This window comes from Etheostoma spectabile, chromosome 18 (assembly GCF_008692095.1).
Source record: "Etheostoma spectabile isolate EspeVRDwgs_2016 chromosome 18, UIUC_Espe_1.0, whole genome shotgun sequence".
Taxonomy (NCBI): domain Eukaryota; kingdom Metazoa; phylum Chordata; class Actinopteri; order Perciformes; family Percidae; genus Etheostoma; species Etheostoma spectabile.
In genome coordinates this window covers 25,276,511-25,287,571 of record NC_045750.1, presented here as the reverse complement: position 1 = coordinate 25,287,571, position 11,061 = coordinate 25,276,511, and the positions used below count along the sequence as shown (strand labels likewise).

The window sequence follows — 11,061 nt, the reverse complement described above, 5'->3', positions numbered from 1 at the left end:
AAAAAAAAAAACATAGTTCTACATATTATTAAATTACTACCTACTACTCATAATGTTGCAAAAATGTAAAAAAAAACAAAAAGCGTTTACCAAATTCGATGCTAATAATATGAGTGAGATAGCTGTTGTGGCCTCTCAAAACCAAAATTAACAGGTCGATTATCAGTAAGGAATACATCAACCACACACTTTTCTGAGAAATAAAATAATAAAAATCTCAGAAATGGCTCTTGGTTGCCTTATAGGAGCCCTCTCTCAGTTCTAATGGATTAACAGCTGCTCAACATTACATTACATTACACGCAGTACCACCACTCTGCACAGAGGCAGCAGTTGCCCGATACCGACGCGAGGCTCACTAGTGAACCAACGTTCCCACCAACAGCAACAACCAGAGCTAACAGCTAAACTATTTCCTTATTAAATAGGACTTTACTCACAATATCACACATATTAAGCTTTCACAGACTGTACATAACACTCCGGCGCTACACCCGCTGCAGTTGAGCGGCGTGGGCGCCCCAGTTTTGCGGCCTGCAGATATCCAAAACCGAGCTGTCTATATCTCCCCCTAGCACCGCCGCCATCTCTGCCTGGCCGCGACTATCGCCATTTTTTCGAGGCCGCCGCCATACTTACTAGTCTCGGGGAATATGGCGGCGCCCAGCAACACCTAAACATGGCCTCCCTTCAAAACAAAAACATTTCGATATGATACAGTAGGGTTTTGCATCGAAAACTTGCATTATTTGTCGTTTTTCGCGGCGGTGCGACGTACCACTCCAGGAACTAGTCTGGTGCAGCAGGACAACGCCCTGGCAATGAGGCCTCATGCGGCTAACAACGGAGCAGACAGACACAGCTGTGCTAACGTTTACTTACCCGATGCCCACATTGTTACAGAAAATTCCCCCTCCAGTGTCTTTATTTGCACCTGCTTCTGTTCCCATTTTCTTCCGCCAGCCTCCGCACCGCTTAAATAGCTCTTTTTGCCCGCTTTCTTGCCACCCGTGCCGCCTCCCCGTTTCATCCGACCTACTGAGCTTTTCCCAGCCACAGTCACCAAAGTTTGTTCGATGTACTCGTCTTCCACCCCCGGAGTCGGTACCGGGATGAGGATCTGGTCCTCGAACCCGCTCCCGCCGTCTGTGTGCAGGTCCGAGTCATCTCCACCGACCACCTCTTCCCGGGTCTGGACCAGAATCACCTCCTGGTGATGGTGGTGGTGGTGATGGTGGTGGTGGTGGATCGAGTTGGGGTCGTCCGAGACCAGCGGCTGGAGCGCGATCATGGGTTGCCCATCGTCGTCGTCGTCCTCGTCGTCGTCTTCGTCGTCGTCCCCGCCGACCACCGTGGTCTCGATAGTCTCCACTGGTATCGTTTCCACCTCTATCTCGTGGAGCTCCACGATCTCGGCCGGCATCTCCGAGCCGTCTGCCTCAATGTACAGCGTATCTCCGGATGCCATGTTGAAGTCCGCCAGCTTGCTTGTCTCATTCACGCCGTGTTGTGCTCCTTTTTTGACTTCACAAACACACTCACACACCCCCCAGCGTTGCTCGTGCCTCTGTCTGTTCTCCCTCTTCTTCGATAACAACTCTCTGCACTCCGTCCCAAGGCAGTTCTCGTTGCCACTATGTTCTCCAATACCGAAATCTCGCGAGAATATGGTGAACCCAGCGATAACTGTGCTGCCGGGGTGCTTTACTAAACTTTGTTGAGGTTTCCAAAAGCCCTCTTCTGAACACATATTTTGGATACATATAATTTAACAAATAAATTACATAAAAAGGTCAATGGAGTGAACATAAGATCTAATTGTTATACCGGTATTTTAAGAATAAAAAATGTAAAAACTATTATTTAACTTCACTTGTTGTAGAATTAATCAAATCATGATTGTGTCTAATATGCCCCAAAAAGCAAATGTTCACCAAAAATAACCAGATCCCAAAATCTGAATGGGTTGAAATTGGAAAGCAAGCCTTTTAAGCACACATTGGTAATTTTTAACACCATTTTTATGATTATATAATATTAGTTGTATTGGTGGAACTTTTTTTGATAGTCCAGCTCAACTAGAAACGTGCAGTTTTAAAACAAAGAAAAGAGTTCTTTAGGGTTTTTATCTTTTATTATCAGTTCTTTGACCTGTGACCTCAACTATTCACACGTATTAAAGCTGTGAAAATGAAAGTGAGAACTCATCCTTTATGTCTCCCAGTTGTGTCCAGTGCATGGAGGCAACGCAGTATTTAGGTGGCTAATATGCTATAGCTTTTAAAGAATGCTGTTTTTATTAAATTAGACCTTACAACATGTAGCAGCAGGTTTTCCAGGCACGTCCAGCTGGGAGGGGGCCTCGGGGAAGACCCAGGACTAGGTGGAGGGACGTCCAGCTGGGAGGAGGCCTCGGGGAAGACCCAGGACTAGGTGGAGGGATTATATCTCCAACCTGGCCTGGGAACGCCTCGGGATCCCCCAGTCGGAGCTGGTTGGTGTGGCTCTGGAAAGGGAAGTTTGGGGTCCCCTGCTGGAGCTGCTGCCCCCGAGACCCGATACCGGATAAGCGGATGAAGATGGATGGATGGACAAGTGGCAGCAACAAATACAAAAATAAAAGGAACACACCACACTCCTATGGTTGAATCTATGAACTGGTGTTTAGTTCCTTTGAATACAAGGTAAATAAATACATGAATACATAAAATAACTGTACTACATGGTTATCTGAGTTTATCTAGGAATATATTTAGCAAATCTATTTCCAGTAAACCTTAGCATCCATTATGTGACACACTTGAATAAAACAATGGGGTTGCACAGACACAGCTCAGATGTTTCACACTTCTCTGCATTGCACCAGCTGTAATTTATGGCACTTATTCAATAAGCACATGTTTCGGGTTTTGAGACAAAATCACAAGACGGCCATCAAAATAGCACCCACACAAACACAAAAGGAAAGACACAGCCTCGTTTATCCAAATCATTGTTCACAGTTTTATTTATATTCTTTTTAAACTTAGTGGTTCTTTTTTTTTTTTTTTTTTGTCAAACCAGGAAGCACTTTTTCATAAAAGGAGAGAATAAAATGAACAATACTTCACCATATCCTTGCAGCCAATAAACATTTTATTAACAACATGATCACAAATACTCTGGTGTATTCTTTTTTCGTTTTTTTTTTTTTTCGTTTATAAGATTGCAATATTCAAAGAAGTTTATTTCACCCTCGTTTTCAGGTCAGAGCCTGGGTTTTTTTTTTCTGCCGCTGTGTTGGAGAAAAAGATGCAAAAAAAAACCCTTTAAAAAAAATGTTCCAGGTTAGATGGTGAGAAATTTGTGTGAATGTGCTTGCAGCTGTATCTAAAACAAAAAGAAGATAAAATACAAAAAGCTGACATAAACTGATGTGCAATTATAATTACCAACATTATCATTACTATCATATTCTCATGATCACTTTCCTCATTATTACCATTGTACTCACTACACTACGACAACTTATATCAACATTGACAATCGTAAAAATGATAGTAAAAATAATGAAAATGATAGTAATAATAGCCTTATAATAATAATAAAAATGTGTGAAAAAAGAAAAAACAAACAAAATCATTGGAAATTGGATCCATTCTCCTTCAGGCAGAGGACACAGGGGCGAACTGGGCAAACAAACAGACAGAAAATGTGGGTAAATCCGAGGAATCGGTGCGAGAGTGTGCCCCGTTCACGTCCAGACGAACTAACCAATGAAACACAGACGTGTGTGTGTGAGGTGCTACAGCCGCGCTGCAGCGGTGCTGCAACACCACAGCTGAACAGGGTGAGTAGATGTCACAGTTTGGGCCTTCATCCCTGACTTCTCTTCCTCCTCCTCGTCCTCCTCCTCCTGCTCAGGGCCACATCAGTTGCTGCAGGGGCAATGGTTCACAAAGGTGGTTCATGGCGGGGTGGGGGGGGGGTGGCTCTGATTATGTCGTGCTAATTCGACTGAGTTCATGTCTAATGGCTGTAGGCAAAGGAGAGAACACATAGGAACAAGGTTAGGTTGATAATACCCCGTCAACAACCCTCATTACACAATACTCTGTCTCCATTGTCCTAAGTGGGGACCTGGAGTGACAAGTTAAAGGGGCACTCCCCTGATTTTACATACAGCGGCTTGCAGAAGTTTACCCCCCCCATGCTAAAGTTGAGTTAAAAAGAGAAATAAAACAACGTCTTTTGGAAATTGATCTTAATGCCTTAATTAAAAAAAATAGGAGAATACAACCTTTAAGGACACCAACTTTCTTTGTGAATGAATAATGTATTGTAAATAAATAAATGTTCTTCCTTAAAATACAGGGGGCATAAGTATACACCCCCCTATGTTAAAATACAGGGGCATAAGTATACACCCCCCTATGTTAAAATACAGGGGGCATAAGTATACACCCCCTATGTTAAAATACAGGGGGCATAAGTAGACATACCCCTGTGTTAAATTCCCATAGAAGCAGAGAAGGCCAGTTATTTCTATGCTTCTCTATACTATTTCTATACTATGCATCCTGATAAAGTCCCCCCCCCCCCCCCCCCCCCCCCCCCCCCCACACACACACACACACACACACATACAATTCACCATACATAGAGATTGCCATGGTTTTATTTCAGTTAGCTTAATAGCTGGTTTGATTTGCATTGAGAGATGATCTAATGGAAAGTTCCCCATTCTCCAGAAAATAATACATTCATTTTTTCACAATTGACCCTTTCAATGATATAGACTGCAATAATCATAGTAAGAAACAGGCCTATAAAATGAGTTGTTTGCATATTCTAACCACTGACTAATAATGCCACTACACAATTAATTCACATTTTCTTATCTATGTGAGTTATTATATTATGAGTCATGTCATCACATTATTTTTCAAAATATGCTATTTCTTTTCAATTTTCAATGTAATCAAATATACTGTATATGTGTTGTACTATGTAATATTTATTCAATTTTAAGAATTTCTTTGCAAAGGATTATAATTTGTCTACAATATTTTGTGTCAAAATGTCATATTTTTCAGTTATCAGAACCCAGAATATTTTAGTAATAATAATATTGTAATAACCCAAGGTATTCTCATTGAAATGTTGCTTGTGCATGTGTTGTATAAGTTTCCATCTTCAGGTTGCTGGGACTTTAGTGCAACCTAGTGGTCAAAACTCTCCAAAAGTACCCAACTCCCAGCATCCTACTGGTTACATTTCCAATTAAATATTCATTAATATAAATTAGGTAAGAGTTAGGCAGGGCTGTAGTCAAGACCACCTTTGTCGAGTCCAAGACAAGTCCAAGACCAGGACTAGTTGAGTCCAAGACAAGACCGAGTCCAAAGAGGTTCGAGTCCAGGACAGAAAAAAAGGTCTTTTGCATGACAGTGTCAAGACAATCATTTTGGGGTTTTCCCTCCAATATTATTATCAACATAATAAAGCCACCTGGACTCGGTGGAGACCAAAAGCCCAAAAGCCAGATCTGGCAAGACCAGTGGCCGAGACCCAGACAAGTCTAAGTCCAAATACTAGCGAGTCCGAGACAAGTCCTAGACCATAGAAAAATGGTCTCGAGTCCGGATTCAAGTCCAAAACCGGTCTTGAGTACTACAGCCCCGGAGTTAGGAGAGAGAGAGTGTTCCTAAAATGTTGATTGCCCTTCTTTAGTGTTCCAAGAGAAAATGAAACATACCATCGATGATTTCATCCTTCACTTTGTGCAATTCACGAAACACCTCTTCCAAGATTTCCTAACGAAGCACACACACATAGACAAGTGTTTATAATCCATCGCACATGTCTTTCTTTACTGTAGAAACATTTGTACACAGGAAGCAGATGTATGGAAGCAAATTAACTTTTGGAGAACAATGGAAAACGATTTCCTGAACAATTCAGTGGTCTGACTTTGAGTAAGGTCTACAGTCGTTACAGTGGGTTTGCTTTACCTGTTTCATTCTATCGAGGTCTAACAAGTCTGTGTCACTGCCACCCCCGCCCGGTCGTACCCTGCGTGATAAACAAAAGTCATTTTCTTCCAGATTCACCGCCTCACAGACATATTGAATAAGCTGTGATGTCCCCAGCTCTCACCTTGAAACCATCGCCCTGTCTGCAGAGTTAGCTCGGTCCCAAGGCTTCTTTGCCCCATCTAGACATCAGGAACAGAGTCAGATAGAAAACAACAGCAGGGATTTACTGACATTTCCACATAGTAGATATGATGTATTCTTCTCTGTAGGTTTCCAATTGCCTTGAGTCTTCTACTCTGTCAGGCTTTTACAGAAATAGTTGCATATCATTTTTAACCCTTGTGTTATCCTCGGGTCAAACTAGTGTGTTTTTATATCCGAAATATGGATTTCTTTCAACCAAATTGCCCAAAAATAACAAATGATTCCATATAACATTCTTCAGGTAGAATTATTGATTACTTTCATTGACATTTTGGGTGTTTTATTTAATCTTATAGCATTTGAATTCTTTTTTTTTATGATTTCAAAACAGTATCCGGACTAAACTTTGACATCTACCCATCTGTGATCCTATTAGTCCAAATAATTCAAAATGTCTGCCTTTTTTAACTAAAAACGTATGTATACTTTGATATAAATGAGGTTTGTCGACCATGAATTCCAAGAATAAGTGTAAAACCTAGTATAAAACCAGCTCAGGTTTTTAAAAAAGCAGCAAAAACATGGAAAAAGGGACAAATAAATCAGAAAAAGCACAAAAGAAATGTTAATTTTTGACCTGGAAGAACAAGTTCATGGTGAACAGGAAGACAACACAAGGGTCAAGGAAACTTTAACCCTTGTGTTGTCCTCCTGGGTCAAAAAGATTGACACTTTAACTCTATATCCATCACATTTTCCAACGTTATTTGTTTTTAGTTTTCACTAACACCTCACTACCACTAGTTTTACTACTTTTTGGAACTCATGGTCAGTAAACCTCATTTGTATAGAATTATACCTAATATTTGAGTTAAAAAAGCAGAAATTCTGAATTATTTGGACTAATAGTTAAGATCCGAGGAACGTATGTTGAGTGGATGAGTTTAGTCAGGATTATGATTTGAAAACATTTCAATTTTCACCTGAAATTCAATGAAAGTGATTGTATTTGCATGAAATCCACCCTTTTTTGTGGTAATTTGGTGAAAAAGAAAACCCACATTTTTCTGATTTTTAAAAAGGGGTCAAATTTGACCCAAGGACAACAGGAGGGTTAATTATATCAGAAGGCATCATAACTTATACCCTTATATGACAACCACCCAGCACACACTGTGTGCTAACATACAGTACATAGATACATATTAGTCCCAGCCTTCCACTGTCAATCAACTGTGTTTCTCTGTGTATGCTTATTTTTCACCATTACCGGCTGAGACGATAAGAGTTGCCTAAACCATAAAAAATACACTATTTGTTTATGTAACATTGTTTACTGTGCTCAGTTTTTCCCACCTGTGGCATTCTGTCCACTCCGAGTGCTGGGGGACGGAGAATTTGGGTCATCCTGAAGAAAGACACAAGGATTTATGAGCATCACCACCCCTTCCTCTATCATCATCATCATCATCATCATCATCATCGACATTGTCATTTATTAATACACATTAACAGTACAGCTTTCTTTTATCTGGTTTTCTTTGTAATTTGTTCCTCATTGCTACAGGCTAATCAATGTTTCTATCTCAATGCAACTGAATATGACCATACATCATTATCGTGCTCATCTAATCAGCAACATGATCATGACCCCTGGCCCAATCAACATCCTTATGATCTTTGTAAATCACAGGGTGAACTCATGAAATCAACATCACCATTCACTCACATTTTGGCTGTCGTCGGGCCTCTCTGAGGCTAATTTCCTTCTGGGGGAAAGAAGAAGCCTCAAGTGAGAACAGGGCATTTCATCTAATATCAATAGTTGTAATGAGTGTAATAAAAATAATAAACCATGCATTGATTAAAGACTTAAGTGATCAATGACATCTAATGTGGCTGCAGGATGGGGATGGAGAAGGGTTTTCTGAACTCATTGGTCTGACCTTCGCGCCAACAGGGCGTTCATCTCCTCCATCAGTCCTCCGCTTCCTCCACTCGTTCGGTTGGCTTCGTTTTTGCCGCTGGAAGCGCTGTCGTCTTGGGGCTGTGGAGAGGAGAGTACGAAGTTACTTCTTACTCTGTGTGTCAGTCAGGTTTGGTAAAGATGCCCCAGTTACATCCTGCCTGAATTAACCCTCATGTTGTCCTCGGGTCAAAGTGACCCGTTTTCCTATATCAATGTTCTTTTTATTCCCCCAAAATAACATGATTGATTCCACACAACGCTCTTTGGCAAGTACAAATCTCTATTTTCATTCATTTTGGGGCGTCTTATTCAATTTTAAAGCATTTGAAAACAAATTGAAGTGTTTTTGAAATAGTATTGAGTAAAAGTTGACATATTCCAGTCTGGGATTATCCATCAACATACATTCCTTTAATTTTAGTCTAAATAATTCCTAATTTCGTCTTTTCTTACTCAAACATTAGGTATAATTTTCTACAAATGAGGTTTATTGGCCATAAATTCCAAAAATAACTGTAAAACTAAAATTAATAAGTTAGTGTTATGTAGTGTTAAACGTCAAAAATAAACAATAAACAAATTATATTAAAAAAAAAACAGTGACAAACTGAAAAAGGCGTCAAAAAATTTGAAAAAAGGAACAAAAATGTAAGAAAAAGTTAAAAACATTGATAAAAAGCATCAATAAAAGCATTGACTTTCAATTTTGACGGGAAGACAACGCGAGGATTAAAGAAGTTTGATGAAGACATAAAAGTCCCAAAGAGAAACTGGTGTCTCACCCTTTGGACGCGGCGCAGTTTGGCTCCGGCGATCATGGCGGCGAGACCCGTGTGGGCGGGGGGTTCATCCCCGTGGCTCCCTCCGCCCATGGGAAGAGGTGGTGGGAGCGGCGGTGGGGGTGCCCCTGCTGAAGGGGGTGGGGGTCCCGGCGGTGGTGGAGGGGGAGGAGGGCCACCCATGTTCATTGGGGGAGGTATTACTGGGGGGGCCACGGAGAGCACAGCAGGGTGGCCTTGGAAAGGAGAACCTGGAGGGAAAGGGGGACGTGAAGATGGAGAAGACTCCATCTGTCTATATGTACCTGCACTCACAACTGAGTATTTGAGTCCAAATCCACTACATCATGAAAACTTATTTTATTCTTATATCTATATACACTTAAGATGACATGTGCTCTTTGATGTGCGTACCTGAGTTGGACGTCCGCCGCTCCCGCTCCAGCTGTGCCTGCATCTGCTGCTGCTGCTCCATCATCTGCCTGCAGGGACACGCAGGGAACACGGCCTGTCACTTAACATCACAAATGTCACGTCTTATCCATAACTCTGCCATTTCACCATCCATATCCATATTACCACTCTGATCTCACACATGACTGACTTCACTGCACATTGATTACTGTACAGTCCTTAATAATATATATATATATACCTGTATATATGTAAGTATGTAAATATATAATACCTAAAAAGACACTGGAATTCTGTGCAATTTCATTAGTGCAATATTTAATATATAACCATTTCATTTCATTACAGTGCAATATTTAATATTTAACCATTTAATTTCATTGCAGTGCACTATTTAACATGTAATCACTTAATCTCATTACTGTGCAATAATTTAATACTCAGGACATTATTTGCATAATGTATGTACAAACCCTTTATCTTATCTTTCTTACTATTTTATATATGTACATATAGTTGCTCTCAGAAACTGTGCACCCCATTCCCCCCTCTCTTTTTCTTCTTCTGCACTCCTTACATTTTATATTTTTATACATTTTTTATATTTCGTGTTTACACTGGAAAGGTTTTGCTTCAGTCTTGTTGCACGGGTACTACACTTGTGTATAATGACAATAAAGGCTTTCTATTCTATTCTGTTGTAAGTTCCCCACTGGGGATCAATAAACAGTAAAAAAATTATAACAAATTATAAATTACAATCATTATAATAACATGGCACTATTTATTCCAGCATCCTTTGCACTATGCTCCACATTTAAAAAAAAAGAACTGTCACAATTTACTCCTGCACCCCTCGTTACACTCATTACACTATTGCCTCTAGATTGTTTCTGTTTAGAGTGTGTATATATTAGTGTGTATCTATTAGTGTGTATATATTGTTGGGTTATTTTGCATGTGTAAGTGCATTGTGAGCAACGATGTTCCAAAGAAAAATTCCTCATGTGGCAAATACAGCTGATTGTGATTCTGATAAATTATTCTATTATAAAGGAACCGTGCAGCTAACCATCACACAGCTGCAGCCGGAGAGAAGTCCTGAGTGCGATTCACTTCAGAGGGGTCTGAGTTCTTTTGGCTTCGTCACATATGCACAAAAAATGCTGACTAATAGCACCGACTTCATTATCTTGCTCATTAGTGGCTAAATGCTAATATACTGTATATATTCACCAGTGGTTCTTAACCTTGTTGGAGGTACTGACCCCCACCAGTTTCATATGCGCGTTCACCGAACCCTTCTGATGAAGGCCAAGCGGGGCGTGTCATCACGAATCCTATGAGTCGGGTGTGTGTCTTGACCTCCGCCGAACCCCTGAGACTGACTCACCGAACCCCTGGGGTTCGATCGAACCCCGGTTAAGAACCACTGAGCTAGACCCTAACTTTGTCTGACTGTTGTTTGCTGCTGGGCAAGTAGCGTTCAGAGGGTTTATCTGAGCGTTTTTTTGCTGAAACTACTGTTGGAAAAGAGGTTGAGGAGAGGGGTTCCACCATACAAAATCACTTACAGGTTGACAGACGTAAATGTGCTGTGTTTATTTAGCGCTTTTCTAGTCTTAACAACTACTTAAAGTGCTTTTGCATCATACAGCCATTCACACATCTCAGGGTTCAGACTTAGACTTAGACTTAGACTTAGACTTGTCTTTATTGATCCTTTTGGGATGACTCC

At 40.7% G+C, this 11,061-nt stretch overlaps 2 protein-coding genes across 6 annotated transcripts in view; both read right to left on the bottom strand.

Moving 5' to 3' along the window:
* The window catches only part of yy1b (YY1 transcription factor b), a 7,398-nt gene extending 5,754 nt beyond the window's left edge, over nucleotides 1–1,644 (bottom strand). Inside the window, exon 1 of one of the 2 annotated variants that reach the window (XM_032543226.1) lies at nucleotides 883–1,644. In XM_032543226.1, coding sequence (XP_032399117.1) covers nucleotides 883–1,468 — 586 coding nt within the window. In that variant the 5' untranslated portion in view covers nucleotides 1,469–1,644. The remainder of the gene's footprint in view (nucleotides 1–882) is intronic. The other variant, XM_032543227.1, reaches the window with a different exon arrangement.
* A 1,470-nt stretch (nucleotides 1,645–3,114) lies between these two features.
* The window catches only part of evlb (Enah/Vasp-like b), a 67,172-nt gene continuing 59,225 nt past the window's right edge, over nucleotides 3,115–11,061 (bottom strand). For 3 of the 4 annotated variants that reach the window (XM_032543427.1, XM_032543428.1, XM_032543425.1), the window contains exons 5-13: nucleotides 9,324–9,391; nucleotides 8,913–9,160; nucleotides 8,108–8,208; nucleotides 7,891–7,930; nucleotides 7,518–7,569; nucleotides 6,139–6,196; nucleotides 5,994–6,054; nucleotides 5,738–5,795; nucleotides 3,115–4,015 (exon numbers count right to left, since the gene is read on the bottom strand). In XM_032543427.1, coding sequence (XP_032399318.1) covers nucleotides 3,978–4,015; nucleotides 5,738–5,795; nucleotides 5,994–6,054; nucleotides 6,139–6,196; nucleotides 7,518–7,569; nucleotides 7,891–7,930; nucleotides 8,108–8,208; nucleotides 8,913–9,160; nucleotides 9,324–9,391 — 724 coding nt within the window. In that variant the 3' untranslated portion in view covers nucleotides 3,115–3,977. The remainder of the gene's footprint in view (nucleotides 4,016–5,737; nucleotides 5,796–5,993; nucleotides 6,055–6,138; nucleotides 6,197–7,517; nucleotides 7,570–7,890; nucleotides 7,931–8,107; nucleotides 8,209–8,912; nucleotides 9,161–9,323; nucleotides 9,392–11,061) is intronic. The other variant, XM_032543426.1, reaches the window with a different exon arrangement.